The 24,389-nt window shown below is 39.9% G+C and overlaps 1 protein-coding gene across 2 annotated transcripts in view; it reads left to right on the top strand.

Annotated features, from left to right (window-relative positions):
* TMEM163 (transmembrane protein 163) overlaps positions 1 to 24,389 on the top strand; it is a 96,354-nt gene that overhangs the window by 53,021 nt on the left and 18,944 nt on the right. For both annotated transcript variants that reach the window (XM_069861534.1, XM_069861533.1), the window contains 3 exons: positions 2,896 to 2,939; positions 4,078 to 4,169; positions 23,416 to 23,512. In XM_069861534.1, coding sequence (XP_069717635.1) covers positions 2,896 to 2,939; positions 4,078 to 4,169; positions 23,416 to 23,512 — 233 coding nt within the window. The remainder of the gene's footprint in view (positions 1 to 2,895; positions 2,940 to 4,077; positions 4,170 to 23,415; positions 23,513 to 24,389) is intronic.

Below are 24,389 nucleotides of genomic sequence, written 5' to 3'. Positions count from 1 at the left end.
TACAACCCAAAGGAAACACGCAGTAATATATGTAGGAATAAACCCAGCACCTTCAGTGATGGTAACATTGCCCACCTAATTTCTGCTGGGTGCAGCTCATGCTTTGAAGCCATGACATTTTATGTGCTGACATCCATCCTTTCAAAAAAGCTAATTTCAATGTGAACACGATGGAATGATTGTCCCATCAAGAGGAGCTTCCTAAAAATATGTTTTCCCCGAGTAGGTAGGAGGAGATTTTATGACAGGTGGAGGAGCCGTTTGTATGTGCCCTTCCTCATTTGTAGCCAGGTTAATCCCAAAGATCTCTGTTTGGGAGAGCTGGAGTCAGAGTTAATTCCCTGTCCTATTTCTTGCCTCCTACATTTGCACAAAAAGGTACCAGGGTGCTCTCCCAACATAGAGAAGGAAGTGAGAGGCCCAGGCTCATGGCAGGGTTCTGGCTTCCCAGGAACACATTTTAGATGGATTAAACCTGACAAAGGCTGCTGGGAGACTAGAGAGCTGAAGAATTAAACTGGAATGATTTTGTAGGGTTAGGAACCTAGTCATATAATTTTTCTGAGGCACATGGAAGTGAGAGTAGAATGTGTGGGAAATAGGGTATTTTTCTTTATTTGGAATCACTTTAAAGGAGGTGAAGGAATAACAGAAAACTCTTAACTGGCAAACTTCACAAATCGATGTCACTGTGCAGGTGGAGACAGTGGTAAATTTGTGGCTTACTGTGCTGGCTCTATTTTTAGTTTCTGACTGCTTGCAAGTTCCGTTTACAAATGTCAGGAAAATGCATTAGGATTATCTGCTTTGTTGTAGGGGTAATAAAATGCTGTCCAATTGAGCCAATAAAATAGCTAAAAGCAGGCTCCCGCTGTCCTGGCAGTGTAGCTGCTAAATGTAGACAGTGGCTCCATGGGACTTTTAAACTACGTGTGCTGCTCTGTCCTCATTTAGCGTTTCCCACCATTGTACCTATTCCATGTGGAGATTAAGAATCTCTGGGATTTTTCTACATCAGAGGCTCATCTGGGGATAACTGAAAATGTGTATGGAGAAGAAGGAAGGTGAAAATTCAGCAAAAGCTCTATGATCCATTCCTGCAGTGCATTACATTGCTTCTGGACCATGGCCGTGATACTGGAGGTGCAAGGGCCACAAGTGATTCTTTTGCCAGAGTCTCAAGTTCTTGAACGCTAAGAAATACTTCCTGAAAGGTCCTTTCAGCTTCAGTGCCTGAAATGGGAGTCAGTTGTTTTCTTGAGAGCATGTAGTCACTTTGTGGCAACCTGTGTTAGTTACAGAATCATAGAATCATTTGGTTGGAAAAGACCTTTGAAATTGTTGAATCCAACCCTACCCGTCCACTACTAAACAGATTGTATGTTAGTACCGTGGATGTTCACTGTGGTGGAATACATAAAAATAAAGACAGTTCTCATGCTAAAGACCTGATGCTTTAAATATACCAAATAGGTCCCCTAAAGGTGTGACTGTCTGTACGCACTTCATCACCTGAAGAAATGATACATTAATTTTTAAGAGAACCATAGAGCTAATTTGTTTAAAGTCTGGGTTAGAGTGGGGAAAAATGCTGGCAATTTAGTAAAAACTGAGGAGTTAATTCCACTACAGAGGCAGGCTGGAAATAGAAGTGGGTGTAGAAGTATGGCTTTGAACTGCAACATATGAAATCAGTAACGACAGGAACATTGCAAGCTTGTGTGTACCTGTGAATGCCCATGTTTCTTCTGATGCAGCTTCTACAGTTTTTGAAACTATATGTCTCTAAGGAGGCATACAATGAGAATTAGATAGGTAATATATTATCATGCTGTGAAGTGTTCAATTTTGCAGCTGGATCACTGCAAGCTGCTGTCAGCTTGTCAAGTGTAGCTCTTGCCTGGCTAGTCTAACCCAGAAATATGCCTCTTTCTTCACCTAGGACATGATCAATGATGATTTAACAATAAGAGGGAGATGTAAATCCATACTAAATGTGTCAGTGCTCTTCAACTTGGAGAAAACGGGAATCTGGAAATGAACTTGATGAATTTTCATGGTGTTTTGGCCAACTGTAATGATAAAGTCCAAGTGTTTATGATATCTGGTATGCTCATGGTCACAGCTAGGTTTTATATCAAGAAGAAAAGTGTTGTTTTTTTCCAGGATTTTGATTTTTGTTTATCCAGATAAGTGCCACAGCACTGCAGTTTGCTGATACTGAAAAGAACAATCAAACCATAGTGCCTCTGTTCTGCTAAGCTGTTCTAATGAATACGAAAACTGCAAATTAGATACTGTGTTTGTCAGCCTAAGATTGACGAATTCATTAATGAGTCTGGTTCTTTTTAGTTGGAGTATTTTTACTTTTACAAAAATCTATTTTTCCTAATAAGTTAGCTGTTCACAGAAGAGTAGCAAAATGAATCCTTTCAGGCTTTATCCCGAGCTGTCTTAATATTGGAACCAGGGAGCCGTGTGTTCAGGGAGCACAGGTTCAGTTAGTTCTCTTCTCGCCAGTCTACAAAAACAGCAAGAAGGCCAGAACTGGGAGCTCTGAGGTGATGAAATTAAGACCCATGGAGCGAAATGATAAAAATTATAGTTTTTTTCTAGATGGTAGATGTCTTGTTTATTTTTCGGAGGCAGTATGCAGCCAAAACTGGAGCTGCTCAAAATATTTCCTGCTAATGCGTTTTCCATTAGAAATCACTGATCTGATGGAATTTGAAGCATTTCTTGGGGCTGTGTGAATTACTCTTAGGCTTTTTGTCAGAAAGGTGGCAGTCAAGAAGTCTGGATGGGCCTGCATAGTTTTTCGTAGCTCTCAGATAAGAGAAGCAGAAAGGATACAAAATTTTAAAGTGATTCTAAATAATACTTTCTTTCCTTTAGCTGTCTCCGTAATGAGATACAGTGCATCATCCTTTGGATTTGCTGTAAGTAGAGATAAAATTTAAATATTCTTTACGATTTTCCATGTGTTTGTTTTTTTTATTTTTTTCTGACTATGAAATAATGTATTTTTCTCTTTATCATTAGGTCATGGCAAGGTGTGCTAAGTAAATGATGGGTTAGAAAAAATGTTGAAATCATACTTTAGAAAGGGTAGTAAAGATACTTTCATTATAATTTTTCAGTTTCCGCTATTAGGTTCTGTACTGGTGTTAACATCAGTACTTCTATCTCATCATTGATACATACTGTCCACCAGATAGGGGTTTCTTCTCCAAAATCTCCCAGCTTAATCGGTTCCATTGTTGGGTTTGAGCCAAGCGCTGAAGTTCCCTCCAGAACTTTACAGGACCCTTTTTCTATGGAGGTCTATGATAAAACTCCTACTGACTTTAGGAAGACAGCTTTCCTCTCTCTTAATTGCCATGACTTTCCCAATTTGTGGCAGAGCAAAAAATTCCTAATGACAAGCAAAAGGACTCATTTCAAACAATTCGACGTTTTTGCTTCCAAATTTAGAGGTTGGATTGACCCTATAGAAAGCTTGACTTGAGGATAAAAGTTCTTACAGTGGGACAAGACTGGTGTTACCTGACAACACACCTTCATTTACTGGAAATACAAACCTGGGGGATTTGCTGATGATATGAAATCTGGATACAATGGGATTTTGAATAAAAAGCTAATATAGCTTTGAAACAAAAGCTTCTCTGGCAGAAGATTTGTGAATTTGCAGGGAAAAAAGGAATGCCTGACAGGCATTTTCAAACACATTTTTTAATAATCTTTGACTAAGAATCATAATTGTATTTTATCTCTTGTGGTGTCACAGGAGCTGATTATTAAGTTTGGTTTTGTTTTTTATTTAAACTTCTCCACAGGTAATGGATTACAAATAAAAAGTTTTTATCCTTTAATTGGCTTACTGAGTTCTGAATTGTATCATTGTGCAATAATGCACGGCAAAAATGTGAAGATCAATTTAATCAATGTAAATCCTGCTTTCATTAGAATTATTTATTTGAAGTTGCTTTGTGACTGTGCAGCAGAACAGTAAATGCATTGCTCTTAGTCAGAGTGCCTTTAATGGTCCCAAAACATTTGACTCTGTGTCTCTTTCAGTTTGATGCTACCTTGGATGTTTTGTCATCAGCGATAGTTTTGTGGCGTTACAGCAACGCAGCTGCTGTGCATTCTGCACACAGGGAGTACATGTAAGTACACTTAATTACTTTTGGCTTTGGTGGAGACCTGCAGAGCTTTTGCTGTCAAGCTGTGATACTACAGGTTCCAGAGGTTTGACGCGAAACATTTTGTCATGTCGGCAAGTATTCTTTCCTTCTGCCAACTTACTGTTTGGTCCCAAACATGCAGCCTTTCCTCGGGCAAAAGATTGGAATACGAACCCCTTCTCTTTCAATGTAAATCATTTCAGTTGCTAGTGATATTAATAGAAGTTGAGATTACGAAACATCTGATAAGACTGAGCCTTGACATAATAGCAGGGTGTCACAGTTTATTGTACTGCTGTACAAAGACAGGGATAGACACACCCTTTTTATTATGGAGCTTTTGGTGTTTTGCTAAGTAAGATTATATTAGTCTTTGCCTGTCTTCTTTATGTAAAATAGTGTATCTTGCAAAATAACCATATTTAGTGGTTGCTATGTAGATTCTAGGGAGAAAAAAAGTCTTTTAACTTGCAGTGCAGTATTGATCACAGTGGAAATTACAGTCTGCATCATTGTGCATCGTGCAGCATTTCTATTGGCAATGCATGTGGTAGCAGAGAAGATCAGGTGGAGATTGGCTCAAGAATTGTTCCAGCTAGTGTATAAAGATGACTTTATCCTCCTGCTCGAATTTTGGGTACCTCTGGATGAAGAATGGCAGAACACTTATCTGCTTTGGGCTTGTCCTGTGCTGCCATTGCTAGCAGTATCCCTTGTGGCTTGCTTGAAAATAGTTTGTCCCCTGGAATGGACTACAATTTTACAGTAAAGGGGAATAAGGTAGTTTTTGTTCTGAAACATCTCTAACGAAGTCCCTTCTACAAGAAGGGAAGCTTGATGGGACTGAGCTTTTACATAGCTGGAAGGATCAATTAAAAAAAAAAGAAAAAAGAAAAAGCCATGCAGAAGGGGTTTTAACTTATCTTCATGGTCCTTTAGGCCTTTCCTAAAAACTGAGAAAACAATAAGCAGTATTTTTACATACATTAACTCGGGCTCATGCAACAGCTTGCCAGTGCTGAGTTCCTTTCTGGCAGGGCTCCATACATAACAGTTTGGAATAAAAGGCCATAGAAAATTGAGTGGCATTGATTCATAAAAATAAATCCAGAAATATGTGATTAAAATTAGTCTTCCTGCAGAAATTTGGAGATCTTAACAGACATTTCCTGAGGATCTTGCTTCTGTGGGTGTCCATAGAGATTCCTGTCAACACTCAATTAACATATTTTTGAAATCTCCTTCTGCTGAGCTTTTTCTAGTGAACCTTGTGAAGTACTTTATAGAGAAAATAAATCCCAATACAAAAGAAGAATCAGCATATCTCTATGGCTAAGCCAGCAAAGTGAACAAGCAAAGGAGCAAACGTATTTTGCTGCTTTTTATGCTCATTTTTAATTTGCTTTCATATAATCCCACTGCTTTACATAAGGCTAAATTAAGTCAATGAATTACTTGCCGTACCCTCTAGTTGAAGGCAGTGAAGGTTACATGATGAGATCAGTACTGAGTGAAAGAGTATTACCATATGCTGGGAATATGAATCACTGGATAGGCAGCCTGGTTATGCCTCCATTTCTGCAACTGGTAGGAGAATCATCATCGTACCAACAAGCAAAGAGGTGGTTGTGTCCCTTAAGGCAATTCTTACTGTGTCAGATTTTGAGGGAGGAATGTTTTTAATTTTCTGTTGTGTTTAATCAATCTCTTGCTTGAAAAACTGCATGTAATTATTTTTCCTTTGTGCTATGTTGCATGCGTCCTGCTGGCTGCTTTCTTACCTTATAAGTAACCTGTGCATCACATGTGCCTATAATTTCACCTGGTCTTTCACATTCCTTGTTTTCTGTGTGCCAGGGCCTCAGTGGGGACGCCTGCTCTCAGGCTCCTGGACAGTTTGGTGCAAATTCATGGAGGTGCTTCACTCTTGCTGGTTTTTTTTCCCGTTTCTGCACTCCTAGCCATACTTTGCCTTAGTGTAGGAGCCCAGGAAAAGCTCTGGGTTTCTGCAAAAGTATTGCTACTGTTTATGAGAGTAAGGTGTGCCTGAAGGACTTAATTTTTCTTATTTAGTATCATAGAATCACCAGGTTGGAAAAGACCCATCAGATCATCGAGTCCAACCATTCCTATCAAACACTAAACCATGTCCCTCAGCACCTTGTCCACCAGTCCCTTAAACACCTCCAGGGAAGGTGACTCAACCACCTCCCTGGGCAGCCTGTTCCACTGCCCAGTGACCCTTTCCATGAAAATTTTTTTCCTGATGTTCAGCCTGAACCTCCCCTGGCGGAGCTTGAGGCCATTGCCTCTTGTCCTGTCCCCTGTCACTTGGGAGAAGAGGCCAGCTCCCTCCTCTCCACAACCTCCTTTCAGGTAGTTGTAGAGAGCAATGAGGTCTCCCCTCAGCCTCCTCTTCTCCAGGCTAAACAACCCCATTTAGTTGTAGATCTGTCTCTTTTTTATTTAAATACTACATTTGTCTGTGTATCTGAACATATCTGAAACTAACCTGAGCTTAAATTGGAATTGCCAATTAATTGTGCGTTGCAAATCTATAAAACATCCCGTTTCATAAACTTGTCAGCAAGAGACTGTTGAAATCTGTTGAAAATCAGTGGAAAGCCTCTCATGGAAGGGCGGCATTAAACCCAGTCCTGACTGTTGGACATCATTGAGATAGAATGAAAAACAACCCCCCCCAAAAAGACACTGAGAATACAGCCTGACTCATGATGCACTATAAATTAAACACTTAGAATAAAATGCTAAGATGTAAAAGAACTGCGTAGTCTTACTTAAAATGTAGCCATATGGAAGTTAGAGATGCAACATTTCATGGGCTGGTGCTCAGAATGCACAGTACAAAACTGCTTGTTGTGCCAAGTTCTGCTGAGCTGAACCAATGCATTTCCATTTGACTTCAGGGGAACTGTAGTGCTGAAACTATCATGAAAATTTCTCCTGCTGAGTTTAACTCAGTTTAATGGGTTTCATTTTTACCAGTTCGTTTGATTTCTCTCTTTTCCTGGGGCTGAATGAGAAGGTACTTCTTCAGTGTCCATGACCAAAGTTGTACAATGAATGTCTTTGTTGATTCTCATGGTGGTAACTGCAAAATATATTTTAACTTACCTCTGCGATTTGCCCTTCTTGAAAATTCTTTGATATTGATGGCACGAGAAGCTAAAGCTGGCAGGCATTTTGAATCTTTCATTGAATGAGAATTTGTCTTAAGACATTGTGAAAAGCTGTATCTGGTTATGTTCAAGGTATGTCTTAGATTATGATTTTTATGCTTTATTTTTAAATATACCGTGTGAATTTGAAAATATCATGAATATTCACCAAGATCAGATATAAAACACTGTAGTATTGTAGGCCATATGAAACACTGCTTGATTTTGCCTCGCTGGCTTGTTAATAAAAGAATGTGTAGTAGTGGGATGAATATTTGATGTGTTTGTTGCTGGTGCTTTTTGGAGAGTTTTGCACTACGCCATCTCTCTGTTTTGACAGACAAAAAAAAAGAGGGTATAACAGGGCTACTACATTTTCATGTATTTTTTAAGAGAATTGTAGGTCTAGAGGCAGTGCAGGAATTGGGACGGAGTACAGAACCTGGGAGGAGAGTCAGAGTACATAGTTCGCGAGTCCTTGACTTGCTCAGTGTCATCTGCTGGGTTGCAAGTTAGCAAGCAGGAAACTTAGAGGTGCTGAACAAATCAATAAAGCAATAACCAAGAAATCCAAGGAAGATAAGAATGCTGAAATAACTTGAGAAATAATTCTGAATCTCAACAAAAGATGAAAATTTATGACCAAAATAAAATTTCGCAATTCCCTATTATTCTTTATAAGAGGAAGAATTATACTCTGATGTAGCTGATAAATCAGAGACTCTAAAAATATAGTGGACCATCTACCTGTGTACTTTGGGCCAGGTACAGCTCATTACTTCATGTTGTTTTGCTAGCAGGCACCTCTGGAGGTCAGCAATCCAACCTCCTGCTCAAAGCAGAGTCGATTAGGGCAGGTTGTCAGGTTAAAAGTCTGAATCCAATCTTCTGTTTTGTGATTCGAACACTGAATGATCACTGAGCCAGTCAAGGTGCACAAAGAAATGGGAATGGTCCCCTTCCTGATGTCCATAATCAGTGCACAAATATTCTTGAATATTCTGCCTTTTAGTAAAACTTCATCAACATAATAGCTTCTTGGGCTGCTGAAGCAAAGCTGAATTCTGTTGGAAGAAGAAATGTATTGAAATTGATGTTGTAACAGTGATTTTTCATGTGCATAAATAAACCCAGTAGGTAGCAGCAGAACTGATTTCTTAATAGAAGACCAAAGAATTAAGGACATGAAAAAACATCTTATCAGAGGTTCAACTAGTAATTAGCAATACAGCCAAAGACTAGCTCTTTGATTGGTTAAATTCAGGAGTGAAGGGCTTGGATTGGAGTGCTGGAACTGTGTGTGAGGACAAAGTGAGAAAAACCACTCTAAAAGGAAAGATGGAGGAAACAGAATAACAAACTTGAGGCACACAACCTTGTGAAGAGCTGTAAAAGATGGAGCTTTTTAAGTATAGTTGGTTGGAAAGATCTCAAAACTGTGAACTGTGAATCTCTCTTTCATTCCCTCTGCTCAGGAAAACAGGGCTTTGCTCATGGTCAGTAAATGGAGTTAACTGGCAGCCGGCTCAGGTCAAATGGAGTAAATGGAGTGGTGCTGCTTCTTAGGCTATAAAGCAACATCCCTATTGTTACATCGTGGAGCTACAACCCTGCATTTCTGTACAATGCAGCACAGGACTGAAAAGCTGCTTATGCCCGAAAGCTCTGTTGCTCCTAGGATTTTTTTTGCCTGCTGGGTTTTGTTTGAGCCTGTACGTTCAGTATTGCAAAAACTAGCTCTGTACAGCATATTTAACATAGTGATTCTTGACAGTTGCAGCTGGTGTTTATTATATATTATTTTGTTGATAGTACCAAGTTAAATTCTGTGTTTCCCAAGTACCAGTCTGTCAACATCTTTCTTAACCCACTGCCAGAGTAAATAGGAAACCTTACTCATAATGAGCATTCTGGATTATGCCAAGAACATTTCTTTTACTAGTGTTTTTTTTCTTTATTGCGTATGTCAGACTCCAGTTAGTCTGTCCTTTATTACCATAATAAGAAAATTAAGTTGAATCATAGGCAAATAATTTCTAATGAACTCATGGTGCCCTGTCTTGCCGTGACATAATACATAATGAAGGCAAATATGCCTTTTTTTTCTTATATTAGAGAAACTGTCATCCAAAATATTGGCAGTAATACTAAAATAACAAGAATTAGATAGTCTACTGTGTGGCAGAAAAGGCTGCAGTTGTCTGTCATACCTCTATCTGCTGCTGAGAAAGCTTTTTGCCAGGAGAAAACAGTCATTCCTGTCCTTATTGGGGCAGCATATGATTCTGGAGTGCTCACTCTTTGTGGGTAAGATGATGCTTTATTATAGTGAGAATGAACCAGTATTCTTGTCTGTTTTGACATCCAGAAGAGCACAACTGTGAGAGCTCAATCCAAGAATTTTAACTTAGTTTGAGCTAAAAGCAATCTCTAAGAAAGATAATTGGCTGCTTCTCAGCGATGGAGTAAATAGGAAATCTGACTCGTAATTAGAATGCTGAATGCAACAGCTGGAAAAGCTTTCACATCACTCACCACCCCACCCCTATGTTTAATTAAGCTCAATGATAAAGTTGTGCATCTTTATTCTAATCTGTGTGTGTATGTATAGCTTCAGTTTATAAGTGCACTGCATTGTTTTGCCTTTTTCCTGTCTGATGAAAGAAGAATCTGGTGGTTGCTCACTGGGGTTTTCAGTTGTCAAACAACTCTAGGAATCCACTATATGGATATCTCTGTTGGAGAATTATCTGTCACATAGGGATATTAACGAAGAGAAGGAAGGAGGGAAAGAAACAAATAAAGCAATTTTGACCCTTTCCTAGGATTTCATACATTAGGTTGGAAACTTATGGCTAATTAGCAGTATGACATGGGGGAATTAAGATATTTAAAAACATTTTATGAAGCATATTAATGATATCGACAGCCTTTTTGTAATACCCAATGACTACATTGTTGCCAGCATACCAATCCGTTTCCTCAGTTGCTTGGTAGCCTCCTGGGTAGGTCCTTTCTGTCAGTTATCTTTTCACAGAGGATGCCTTGTGTTCAGTTTTTGATTGTAAGCAGCCTCTTCAGGTAAAGGGGGCAGTGCAGCAAGTAGGCATGTTACTGTTTCAAATGCTGCTACAAATCACCAGGTGTTTATCAAGCCGAAGGATACAGATTTGAACAGTTTTTCTTTTGTAACCTTACATTTTCTTAGGCATGTGACCTTTGGAGAAGCCTAATTGTGATTAGAAACCCTTACCAGTTGCTTAGTTACCTTCTTTCTGGAATTTAGACTGAAGTAAACAGCAATAATAAAGTTATCTGTTCAACTCTGTGTATGGTAGGTAGAAACTCAGTCTGAATAGAATATACCCGAAGGAGCAGTCCTTTGCTGTGGTGTTTCCTTTGCCAGTGCAGGTATTTTATGGATAAAGATACACGTTGTTCAGATACACCTTGACACCTTCTTCTCCTGCTCTTTACTTTCTGGTGCAATTAATTTTTGGAAGGCAGGGAAAATCAGATATGTACATGGTATCCTTCTTCAGTTGCTAGGGAGAAGTTCTGTATGAGTTCATGAAATGATACCTTACTGCTTTACACTATGTTATTTCTTCAAATTGCAAACCTGCTTTTGCTCCATAGTCTCTTGTCCAGTTGCTTATGGTCTAGCCCAGGGCACTCCAGAGGATTTCATCCTGCCAGTGATTTTTGCTCTGAGGGTGATCAGTGGAATTGCCCTTTATTTTTATTGCTGCCCTGTGTGGATTCTGTAGAAACCCATCACCACTGCTGCCTCCTGCAGAGCTGTGTCTGCTGGAAGAGGATTTTGGCACCTCTGTGTGGCTGCGAGGATTTAGTGGTCATTGAGTTTAAGTAAAAACTTCTTTCTTACTGACCAAATGTGATGACAGGTGAGACCCTAAGACAGAGGAACCTGTCCTTCCAGAGGAATTGTAGCCCCTATCTCTCTTGCTTATATTTAGATGATGCCACTTGAGGATATTTACTCCAGGGTCTGGGGACCCTAATGAAAGTTATGTTATATATACGTGTATTACATTTAGGTATGCGATATGGGGATTGGAACGTATCCTATTCTTGAATCCGAAGCTTAAAAGAATTAAAAACCACCTTTTATGGGAGGTGTGATATACCAGGTTAGCTCTGGCTCTTCTTTCTTTCCCTCTGATTCAAATAAGAGAACATACTGATCTGTGTGGTTATGAAGTATATTTACTCTTGTTTCACAGAATTAAAAAACCTTAGTTTTCAGTATTAACACTGTGTTTAAATTTTCTTGTGCGATTTGGCTCTGCTGTACTGGTTAGCCCAACTAAATGAACACTGTCTATTTAGGTAATGTTGAATGAAAATAATCCTCCCAATTCAGACCCAACATATCAGTCACATTGAAAAAACTGTGGATAATTTTATCTATGCCATACATACGAAAGAGACGTGAAGCACAGATGGCAAAATCCACACCTACCCACAGTTCAGGGCAAACCTCTGTGGCTGGAGGAAAAACTCCTTTACGATGAGTGAATGGAATAGTTAAGTGATCTGGAAAAATGTCAAATCCATGGAGATAGCCTACAAAACACTAATAGTGAAGAACCTGTCTCTGCAGCTCTTGTTTAGTTCTCATCTACCATGAGCTAGTCCTCAAATACCACATTCATGTCTCTCCTAGCTGGTAGGACACAGTGCAGAGTTTGCAAAAGAAACGTTCACCTATGCTTAGATATCTGCTTTATAGGAGGAGAAATATAGTTTCTTTTTAACCACACTGAAAATTTCTAAACTATTCTTTCCTCTGAAATACTTAGCCAAAATACTACATCCAGGTACAGTGCTAGATAAAATTTTTAGAGGTGCTAACATATTAAACTGCATCGTTTCTCCATAAATCCTTTGTCCACTGTTCAGGTAATAGTGAAGTAATCATAAATTTTTGGTCTTATCCAGGGAGAAATGCGTGAATGGATATGTTTATGCACGCACACAGACGAGGTCCTCGCACATGGAATTTATATTAAATATGAAATAGCAAATGTGTATATTTATACATTCTAAAATCTGTTTCTGAAAGTGTGGCATCTGTAGACTTGGCAATGGTTTTACTGGAGCTAGATTTGAAATCTATTTAATTTATGAAAGCCTTTCCTTTTACTTCCACTGGTAGATGATTAGGCAGAATTTGTATATAACACCGAGTGTTTACACAGAGATAAATATGGAAAGTCAGGGCTTTGTGTTGGTCTGTACTGAATTTGATAATCACCATGAAAATGAGTATTGCAGAAATTCTCTAAAGGCTTATTCCAGCTTCAGGGGAATGGCAGAATCTCCGTTCACCTGCTGCAATGCTAGGAGCAGCTCTTCATAAACCAGGGAGGTGGTTGCAAGGCAGACGGACCATATGTGCAGTTGTACAGGCTGTGCAGACCAGGAACTAGAAAATAGGTCATAAGAGTTTTGAGTATCTCTGAGTTGTAGAAATATCTCTTAGTTTTTATTGGCAGATATTTAATACCTGGAGAATCCAATTATTTATGGAGCTGTTGCCCCAGTTCAGTTGCATGATTTTAAAGGATGTAAATACCCTGATCTGCAGTGACTAGTTGAACTCCTGAGGATAATAAAAGTTTTAGAAGGCCTGTAACATTTTCAACATGAAATGGATCCCTAGCATAGCTAATCCGAGTCTTGGATATAAACAGCATTTCCTCTGCATGCTTCTTAATAGGAAGTCAGACTGTGACAGCACAGTATATTTTTTATAGAATTGAAAAATTGGCTTTCAATGGTAATTTGGACTATTGGTTGTATTCTCTTTACTTCCTGATCTGTTTTGGGACTTGGTGAGAAAAAGGAGTGACTGTAATGATGCTGATCTGGATTCTAGCAGTTGGAGGTGGATTATGGAACATGTTTGATGAACAGTGAGCCCACTTTGTTCCTTTTAAGTTGCATCTTAAAGTGACTCTATTCCCTCTTCACCCAGCTCCAGGCAGGTGTGAATACTCTGAACAGCTGTGATTCTTCGCAGTCTGGTGTACAAGCCCTTCTCAGGAACTAAGCCTGATAATAGATAAGCTACCCTGCAAACACAAACAAGCAATATAAATGTCTAATTGGTCACAAAGAGGCTTAAAGTTAGCAGCAGAGCATGACGAAGAAGTGGGAATCCCAAGACCGAGGCTGATATTGGATCTTTTGTCTGTATGTTACACTAATATGCACAGTGACTCGTAATCAGTCTGTTTGGAGTAAGCCCTTTAACGGGTTTAAGAGGCGGATTTTTACAGTCTTCCCAGTTCTGGATGTCACCCTAATGAAAAACATGGCTAGAATTATCTCAGCAATATTGCAGAATGGGTAGCAAAGAACAAATGTTAGCAAACAGCTGCATGGTGTTAATAATTTCAGTTCTTTGTAAAACAACGAGCAGCAGAGCTGCGCTTGTGGCACAGGGTGCAGCAGATGAACAGGCTCTTTCCTGACACTGAGATGCTGTACCCAGCTGTAGAGATTTCACTGTCAGCCACCCCTGCTGTGTCTGGGGTGTGTGCAGGGGCACTTGGTGCTGTGCAGGCAGATGTTCCTAGTGTGGCTACTTAGAACTCTACCCTGCTGCTTTAGGGACCCTTTCTGGGTGGGAGTGGTCCTTGCACAATTCCTCCTGTTCCTCATGGTGGATTAGAATGTGCAGATAGCAAACAGAGGCTGCTGTGGAGGGGAAGGTAGCTGTGAGGATGAGAAAAGCTGTGGGTTTTGGAAGGACAGGGATTGCAGTTGAGATCAAAGGCAGAGAAAGCAAAGAGAGGTTCACATCCGCAACATCCCCAGGCATCTCTTGGTGCCCCGAATGTCTGCAAACCAGAACAAACACTTTCATCCCTTTCTCTCCGAAACATCCTCTGACTTTTTAGCTTTCCACATTCTTTGTCCAATGACTTAGTTCTGACTGCTCATATCAACGTTCAATTTTTGTCTGTGCTTGAGAAATCTTGGGCTGGCTGTGACTGGAATTGTACACTTGGCTACTGGAATCAGACTGTAAGAGGTGCCATAATGCAAATTTTAAATGAAAGTTGGCCTGGCTTTGCTTGAACAGGCTGTGTGCCTCTCATCTAGAAGAAAAATGGTGCAGATTATTGCGTTATTGCTCCAATTTACTAATGAACAAGCAGTTACAGAGTGTAATTTATATTTAGTTATGGGAAGAAATAATGAAAACATGAGTAACAGCAAAGCGAAGAGATACAAAAGGGTTCTGTCACGGGGTTAGACACCAAAGACGATTAAGGAAAATTTATAGAGAGGTATGGAATGATTTGTATTCTGTGAAAGAATACCCTATGCTCAAGTATATTTTCCTAACTCGTGACACAGCAAAAACTTCTTGGGCAGTTGCCTTGCATGTTGTGCCATGTGACTCCCCTTGAGTGATTCCATATATGCTATTCACTCTGTCACCCACTAATATGAAAATCCGTTCAAATAATAGGGAAATGGGAATTAAAACATTTATAGTTTTATTAATGTTTTTTATCATTTATTTTCTTTCTTACTTAAGCTCCAGATGTTTCATTAGTGGGTTTATTCAGACATTAAATCCTCTGTCCATCATAAAACTCATTTGCTCAACTTTGCTGAAAAAGCTCACATTACTTCTGGGCTTAGAGCTCCTATTGCTTTTATTGGCCTGCAGCTCATTTTAATGCTAAGTTGCAGTTCCTTGCAAAGTAATAGTTTTAACACTACCTCTTCACTCCAGCGGTGAAAAGAGCCAGTAGAGATTTTAACATTTCCTTTTCTGTGGGCTATTAGGAGCCATTAGTGCTGAAAGGTCTTGACAGAGCCTGCAGAGAGAAAGATTTTGTGAATAAAAATTCATAGAATCATAGGATAATTCAGGTTGGAAGAGGCCTCAGAAGGTCTCTAGCCCAGGCTCTTGCTCAAAGCAGAGTCAGCTGTGAGATCAGAGCAGGTTACACAGAACTTTATCCAGTTGTGTCTTGGAAACTTCCAAGGATGGGGAGTCTGCAGCCTCTCTGGGCAAAACTATTCCCCATTTCCCGTGGTGAAAAACTCATATATATCCTGGTAAGGTTCTTAACAACCATGAAAATACAGAATTAAACTAAACCAGAATAGATGAGTTCTTGGAAGGTGACAGATGTATGTAGGAATTAGGAATATTGTCTTTTATTTATAGTATCATAGCTGCTAGAGAACTGGATGAAGAACTGAAGCATGTTTTGATGGCAGCTTTGTGAAGGTGTGAATATAGTTTTTACCTCAAGAATATAAATACAAGTGCTAGTGGTTTATAATTACTTTTCTCACAGTTCTCTCTGCCACATTTATCTCTGTAGCTTTATTAAAATGTTTTCCATGGATAAGGTAAGGATTGTTTTCAATGAATAAGGTGAGTAATCTTTATACAAGAAAAAATTTTTTTACAGTGAGAACATTCAATCACTGGAATAACATCCCCAGGGATGTGGTAGAGACTCCATCAAGGGAGGTTTTCAACATACAATCGGACAGGATGCTAGATAATCTCATCTGGGCTCCCTTTCCCATGGAAGGTTGGACCAGATGACTTTTTGAGGTCCCCTCTAACTTGGGGTGTTCTGTGGTTCTGAGAGGTTCTTTACACTGGTGAAAGTAATAAAAACCCAGATAACCCATGTAATCAAAAAGGATCGAGTAGTCTGAGATACAGCAAGGAATAAAATTTGTGGGAGAATAGAGCAGTATTTGCCACGGTTAGGTTTTTAATACTGCATTTTAAGTGTATCATATGTTAACAAAACAGGGAAGTAATTAGACTGCTACTGACAATCTTGTTTTCTTCCACATGGTGTCATCACATTTTAGGAACTTTCTTAATGAACTTTAGGTGTGGTGGAATAGGTTCCAGAATGTAACAGACATACTACCAAGTACGTGAGACCCCTTCCCCTCTCCACAGCCCCAAAACAACACTCTCTGTAAGCTGCTAAGGGAAGGTTAACACATTTTTGCAGATTGTATTTTTATGCATCACTAATTTATTCTGAATCCTTGATTCTGTTGCCCCACCTTTGCTGTGTATGACAGCAGATTGACTTGAGTGATTACCAAGAGCTTCATTACAAACTGTTGTTGGTATTCCATTTGCCAGAAAGACAGCAGGATGATGATTAAGAAGGGAAGCCTCTTGCAGTGGCTATTTTATAACAGTCAGTTGATATGACAAAAACTCTGTTATCGGTCGCCCTTGTGCAGTTTACCACAGATCTCTTTGGGGTTGTGATAGGCCAACAGTTAGTGGCTTTAAGCCAAAAGATGGTAGATTCGGACTAGATAAAAGGATAACATTTTTTTACTATGAGGAACTGGTTACTTAGAGAAATTGTGGATGTCCCATCCATGGAAGCGTTCAGCTCTAGGTTGGATGGGGCTTTGATCATCTTGATCTACTGAAAGGTGTCCCCGCCTATGGCTGGGGGTTTGGGACAGGATGATCTTTAAGGTCCCTTCCATCTCAAACTATTCTATGATTCTATGTAAAGAGTAGTCAGCGTGGCAAGAGCCAGGCATATTATGTTGAGGATAAGTCACCATAAAGATCTGGGTGAAGTTAGCCATTAGTTCTATGATGGAAATATCGCAGAATTTTAGTCTTATCTCTTATGACCTGTAGGGAATCATAACACATAATAACAAATGTAGGGCAGAATTAAAGCTCAATCCATGAATTAGAAGGCTGTTTCACTGTGTCTGCTACATGTGAATAGTAAATAAATGGAATAGCTGGACTTTTTCTCTTTAGGACATTAATCTTGTGATAAAAAGTGGAAAAAAATGTTAACTTACTGATAGCAGCTTGAAAATTGGCAGTTTGCGGAGATGGAACTGCCTGAATCTTGGTACTTTTCAAAGCCACTTGCTTAAAAGCCACTAACTTATGCAAAGTAAGAATTTTTTTGTTAAGAGAAAGACTATCAGGTGCTTACAGTGATAGATTTCCTTTTCTGGTTTCCTGATGAATTGGGAGAATTTGTCATCAAAATGAAGAATCATGTCTATTAGAGCTCCATACAGGGAATGTGCTGTGGAAAAGATGAGGTGGCAGCTGTATGTCATATAATACAGTTACACTGATCTTTTTTTGATGGGTATGAGTGTAAGTATCCAGAGCTGGTGTGATGCAGAATGACTGTTTACAGGGCTTTATAAATATAGATGGGTTGTCTACGTGTTGTAGTACTACTTTCAGAAGAATGTCTTTTGGAAATCGTCAGGTAGCACACGCAGAATCAAGCGTAGATTGGAGACATGAGTTTATTTTTCAGGATTTTGACATAATCCTGTTTCTAAATTCCACTAGAAGTGAACTAGCAGTCTGTGGCTTTAAAGCTGTATAAAGTCTTTGGCATTTTTGAAAGTCCAGATAATATTATTCTCGATGCCTGGGCCTGCAGTATAACTGATTTAACAGTATTTGTCATCTATGACAAAGATATATTGAAAAGTTGACAAAGATGATGAGTTCATTTTTTAATAAAATGAATTATACCCTATATTATCCTCTGGATTCTCAGATAGAAATACTGCATCAAAAGCACATCAAGAAGTATCTTCAGCAGATCATGATCTGCTACCAAGACCTACAGTGAAGTAAAGATTGGTGGTTTCCCTGTTAAATTTGTAATATTAGATTCTCTTTACTGACAACTTAATGATGTAGATTTAATTATTTTTACATTCCAAGTGCCATTGCTCTAAGAAAAACACCTTTGGAAGTTTGAGTTTATTGACCTAAAACTTGATAATCTTCTGGATTCCTTGTCCTTTCTGAATTGGTCTATTATTCTTTAAACTATACTGTATTCTAAATTTCTTTTTAGAAGCAGAATGTTACATGGAACTGAGAGAAATTTCAGTTTTGAGCATTCTTCATTAGAACTTTCTGCTGCCTGTCAAACATATAGTGATCACCTGCGGTGATTTTGCTTTATAATCAATTATATTTCTGTTGTTGTAGGAGATATTTAGTGTGCAACTCTTCTACTAACTCATGTAGAAGTGACTGTAAAATAAATACACAATCTCCAATAGCTGCTAGAAGTGTAAGTGGTATTGGTGGCACATGATACGTGGAGATGTGTTCATCATTGGTGTCGCTGAACAGAGAATACCCTCATGTTTTAGGGAGAAGACACCAGTGTTGTGGAATATTAGGGCATTAGGTGGATCACCAGTTAATTAGGAGTGTCTGATTTGCTGACAGTGGTCACAGGGGACCTGGAAATTGAGGAGATTTATTACATCATGGTGAAGCCTTCACTAGGTTTTCAGCAAAGCCTCATTTCTGTATCACTCTTCCGTTAATTTTTATGGGTGCTTCGGAGTTGACTTGAACTTATTTGGAAATGGCAGTTGGCTCATCTAATTTAATTTAATGGTATTAATGAAGCTGCATTTGCCAGCAAGCTTGGCACTAACAGGCTTCGTGTGCTGCTGGAAACACTATTTAGTTATGAAGCAGTTGAGTAATTGTTAGCAGATGGAAGTTAACAGGCTTGTATTACAGTTTTCACTGTCTAATAGCTTAAAAATAAAGCAAGCTTACAATAACCAATTTCAGTTTGTCTATTATATACCTCAATTAACATTTCAGATTAATTTTTGGAGTTTTCTTATTTTGTACATTTGTAGGTGAACTCCGCATGATTTGCAGTCTAGATAAAATTATTTTTCTGGTAAGTGAGATTGAAAGAGGATGCAATGCAGCATTCTGTTCTAGTGGTTTTGCAGATAAATTTCTACACACAAGAAGACAAGAAACATGTATTTTAAAGTACTGTGCCATTACTCATGAATTTTGCATGGCTGCAGATTCAAAAAGCCAGCGCATACAGAAGATGCTCGGCTTGCTAAATGTGATGACTGAATGCTGATTCAAACCTCAGACTACGTTTCTGCCTGCTATTAATACCCTTGTCAGTGTTATGAACAGCTTCCTGTTTTCTTTCCACTTTTAGCTATTTCTGGTAAAGTAAGCGTGTGGGAATGCTACTGACAAAGTAGAACTTACCTGGGGAATAAGTGCTCAAGATTGCTGAAGTCATTACTTATCTGCTGGTATAGGCAAAGATGAAAGATATTTGCTGTTAGGCGTAGGTGGCTGGAGAGCTTACAGAGGTCAGGATAACCCCAAACTCTCCAACATACCTAAGAACCGAATCCAGGCAGTGGTCAGGGCGATTGCTGGTTTGCTGGGTCCATCAGACTTGTGCCAGCAAGGCTCCTGTCAAGCACTTAGGGAATGTTTGTTTGTCTATCTCAGAAGATGTGTGCAGAGAATAGAAAGTGTGCTAAGGGAAGGTGATGATGCTTCAGTCTCTTCTCTTTCCCTTACCTTTGGCATTCAACAATGCATATTGGCATAAGGAAGTTTAATCTGTTGTTTCCAACTCAGATTTGTGGCTATGTTGCTTTAAGTCTGCTGGAAATGATATAAAAGCTTTACTTTCAGAGTTGCTTTTAGACAAAATGTCAGCATATTCTTGTGGGAAATGCATATATCTTATGTCAACCTGTCACTGGCTCAGCAAATGGCTTTAGACAAGTCAGCCACCTCTTGTGGACCAGTTCGGTGTTCAAGTTACCTAACTCCTGCATCAGTCCCAGGTAAATCAGCAGAACTGTTGGAATAAAAGTTCCTATGCTTCATCCAAAAAAATAGAAAATTATTATTGCAACAGAATCTATTGTCAAGGATTGTGCACTACAAGCTTCCTAGGTATGGCAGTGCTAAATATTACCGAAGTAATATAGAAGGATGGGACTGAAAAGTGGATCTCTGCAGTGATCCATTTGGATAGAGGGAAACTGCAAAACTCTAAAAAGAATGCATTGTAGAACAGGGACCTACTTGCAAATATGCAAAATGTGGAAAATGGAAAGTCCCCTTTTTACAACAGATTATGTTCAGCAGGAATGAGGGCTGTGTTGCAATTTACTGCAGAGGAGTTAAATGTCTGTCTTGAGGTAAGTGTAGCAGTTTTACTTACCTGAGACAAGTACATCCCCTAGCATACCAGTCTGTTGCTAGGAAGGATGCTAGACTCAGCATTGTCTGTACTCCTCTGCAGAAAGGCAGCCCCTTTACTAGGGCTTATATGTAGGATTATGTGTGGTTTAATGTGGTTTAGTGTTGCATATGTTGAGGAATAAAATGACCAGCTACTCACCTGCGCCACTGCTGCAGCTGCATCTTCTGGCCTAGGCAGAGCAATCCCAGTTCAGCTGCAGCCTCTAGATTGAGCTTGACGTGAATATTACATGTGCTGCCAACCACCAGATGGCCTGATGTCTGAGTTGTTGAAAATAGCAGCATGCTACTGGAATAATTATAGCAGGCGTAAACTGAGCTAGGAGATGGGTACCAAATGATCATAGAATGGTTTGCGTTGGAAAGGGAGACCTTTAAATGATCTACTAGTCCTACTTCCCTGCAGTGAACAGAGACATCTTCAACTTGGTCAAATTGCCCACAGCCCTGTCCAACCTGACCTTGAAAGTTTCAAGGGATGAGGCGTCTACCACCTCCCCGAGCAACCTGTGCCAGTGTTTCACTGCCCTTCTTGTAAAATATTTCTTTCTTATAACTAGTCTAAATCTACTTCATTTTACTTTAAAACCCTTACCCCTCATCCTCGCAACGGACCCTACTAAAAAGTTTGTCCCCTTCATTCTTGTAGGCCCCTTTAAGTACTGAAGAGCTGCAATAAGGTCTCCCCTGAGCCCTCTCTTCTCCAGGCTGAACAACCCCAACACTCCGCTTTTCTTCATAGGAGAGGTGATCCATCCCTCTGATAATTTTTGTGGCCTCCTTTGGAGCCACTTTTACAGTTCTATGTCTTTCCTGTGCTGGGGGCTCCCGAGCTGGACAGAGGACTCCAGGTGGGGGTGTCACCAGGGAGGAATAGAGAGGCAGAATTACCTCTCTTTAGACCTGTTGCTCATGCTTCTTCCGATGCAGCCCAGAATAAAGTTTATCTTCTGGGCTGCAAGTGCAAATTGCGATCTCATGTCTAGCTTTTCATCCACCAGTCATTCTCGGCAGGGCTACTCTCAATTCCTTCATCCTCTGTCTATATTGATACTTGTTACCGATCTCCACCTGAACATGGAGCCATTGACCACTACCATCTGGATGTGACCATCCAACCTGCTTCCACTGCCTGTGCATTTCCTCCTTGCTGTTTAGTTTGACCAGCAGGTCTTGACTCAGCCATGCTGGTCACTTTCCTCCCTTTCCTGATTTGTTACCCTGGGCGATCAAGAGCTCTCATGCTCTGTGGGAAGAATCCTTAAAGATCTGCCAACTCTGTCCTGCTCCCTTGTCCCTGCCTGAGGCCAGTTTCCCAGGAGGTCCTGTTGACTAACTTTTGAAGAGCTGGAAGTTTGTTTTCCTAAAATCCAGGGTCCTGATTTTACTCTTCGCCTGTCCCATATCCCTCAGGACTGTGAACTCCACCAGTGTGTGATCACTGCTTCCCAGGCTGCCTCCAATCTTGACGTCACCAAGTAGCTCACTTAGGTAGGTGACCATCAGCTCCAGTATTGCATCCCCTCTGGTTTATTGCCTGGCTTAAGAAGTTGTCCTCAGTGCACTCCAGGAGTCTCCTGGATTGCCTACAGCTCACTGTGCTACTCTTCCAGTAAATGTCAGCGTGCTTGAAGTCCCCCAGCAGAATGAGAGACCAAGAGTGTGAAATCTCCTGTAGCTGGAGTAAGAAGGTTTCATCAATTGGCTCCCCTTGATCAAGTGTAGTAGACACCAAGCACAAGTTTCCCTTTGTTGCTTCGGTCTCTAGTTCTTACTCGTGGGCTTATCCTATTCTTATGAGACAGCTCTTCATGCTCTATCCATTTCTAGGTGTAGAAAGCAAGACCTCTACCCCTCCTTCCTCGACTGTCTCTTGATGAACGACAAACAAAGGAAATACAATGTTTGGAAGAAAAAAAAGTACATATGGATATCACTTCTTAACTATTTCATATTTTAAACATTAAAATTGCTCTTACTGTGTATCTGTCTATAGTAATAGAGTTTTTAATTTTTTACTAATGAATTATTAGTAAAGTGGAGTTATGGATCTACCAGTACTGTACTAGACTGTCTATTATTGTTTGTTTAGAGGAAATCAAAGCCTTATATCCTGTAGTATGTCATGGCAAGAGGACTTCCTCCTCAGAGTTGAATTGGTCGCTATGGTTGAACAAAAGCAAGAGCTTTCACTTTCATGATGAAGTTCTGGGTGTGCGTTATGTGCTTTGTAAGCCTCGTTTTACATTACTTACTCTCTTTTAAATGTTCTCTGTGGCTTTACCTTCTCTTCATTAACCCATTTGTTTGCTGTTTACAAGACTGGATTGTAAGCTCTGCAGGACAGCAACGGAGTCTAATTCTGCACAGCACCTAATCTGATGAGACTGTGGTTCTTATTTAGGAATTGAGAGACCCTTGGACAACCTATGAGGTGATGCACCCAACCTGCTGATTTTCTTTTTAATATATGCACTTAAACTCTTTCTTCGTGGAGATTTGAGAAAGAAACAGATGTTTCAGGTTCTGTTAGGCTGCTGACCAGATTTCCCAAACATCTGTCCTGGTTTGATAAAGAGAACGAAGGTCCCTTGATTGCTTCTTATGTGAGATCCTAGCAAAACAAGCAATGAGAAACAGATCTCTAGAGGACTCTATGATAAATCATCAGAGCAGAAGTTGTGTGTCTTTCTCTTTCACTCTGAAACATCATCTGGTCTGCTCTGTTTTCTCATATATAATCTACATTTTAAGAACTAGAGAGGAAATGGACATCTCTTTCCTTTCTCTTCTTTAACTCAAATCTCCATATTTACCTTCTTAAGATGTTTTTATTGTTAATATCCTATTGTGTTACCCTTCAGCAGCGGGGGAGCTGGCAAATCCAGATATGTTCTTAACATTCTTTTCTATTTTTCTCTTTTTTTTTCCCCAGAGCTTGTGTTATCTTGGGTGTCATATTCCTCCTGTCATCTATATGTATTGTGATCAAAGCCATCCATGATCTTGCGAAGAGGGTGCTCCCAGAAGTGGTAAGGTGATTCATGTTCTTTAAAATGTTCTCTTTATTCTCTCACTGCCAGTGAGACCGAGAAAGGCCAGCATTTCCTTTCAACAAGCCCTGGCAGCGCTGTAGCAGGTGCACAACCCGCCTGGCTGTACGTACCAGTCCTACTCTTCAAGCAGTACTTTTTGCTTATGTGCTGAAGTCTAGTCTTTATGGGTTTTTATAGCCTTGACCCCATCTTTTCATCTCCATGGTTACCTTTATGGACCAAATCCTTCTCAGCATTATCACTTAAAGCTTTTATACAGGACTGTAAGAGCTCACTTACAGAGAGGAGGTCTCTCTGGCTGTAATGAAAGTGGCAGAATTTTATGAGAAGAATACCCACTCCAATGGCTTACTATTTTATTTTTAATGTGGAAAAAATGTATTTTTGGATTCTATTTTTTTGTTTTCCAGCTCTTGCCTCCAATTCCAGAGCCATGTACAAGTAGCAGGAATGATACAGGTGAGGGGAGCATGCTGGGTGAAAGAGCTCGCTTTTCAACTGGCTCACCGTGGAGCATCACAATGAGCTTTTCTCCTGCTCTCTGCTTTCTTTTGTTTATGAAAGCCAGCCCTTACTTTGAGCATCTTTCCCAAGTGGCCTTTCTCTCAGCTCTGCTCTGTCCTGTCCTGCTTGCTTCCTTTCACTAGTGGACGTTAACTTCCCTGAGCAATACTTATCCAAACTGGTTACTCACTGGGAGGGCCGTTCAGCAATGATTCCGCTCCCTGAAGACCGTTCCTAATGTACTCAAACAAAACAAGGCGTCAGTTCAGTTATTGTGTAGACAATCTGGCTTGGACCTTTCTTATTGCACCTTCACGAAGTGTGGTCTGTTTGTAAGTGCGTGCAGACT

This window comes from Phaenicophaeus curvirostris, chromosome 7, assembly GCF_032191515.1.
Source record: "Phaenicophaeus curvirostris isolate KB17595 chromosome 7, BPBGC_Pcur_1.0, whole genome shotgun sequence".
Taxonomy (NCBI): Eukaryota; Metazoa; Chordata; class Aves; order Cuculiformes; family Cuculidae; genus Phaenicophaeus; species Phaenicophaeus curvirostris.
The sequence above is the reverse complement of the archived record's forward strand: the minus strand, read 5'-3'. Positions and strand labels throughout refer to the sequence as shown.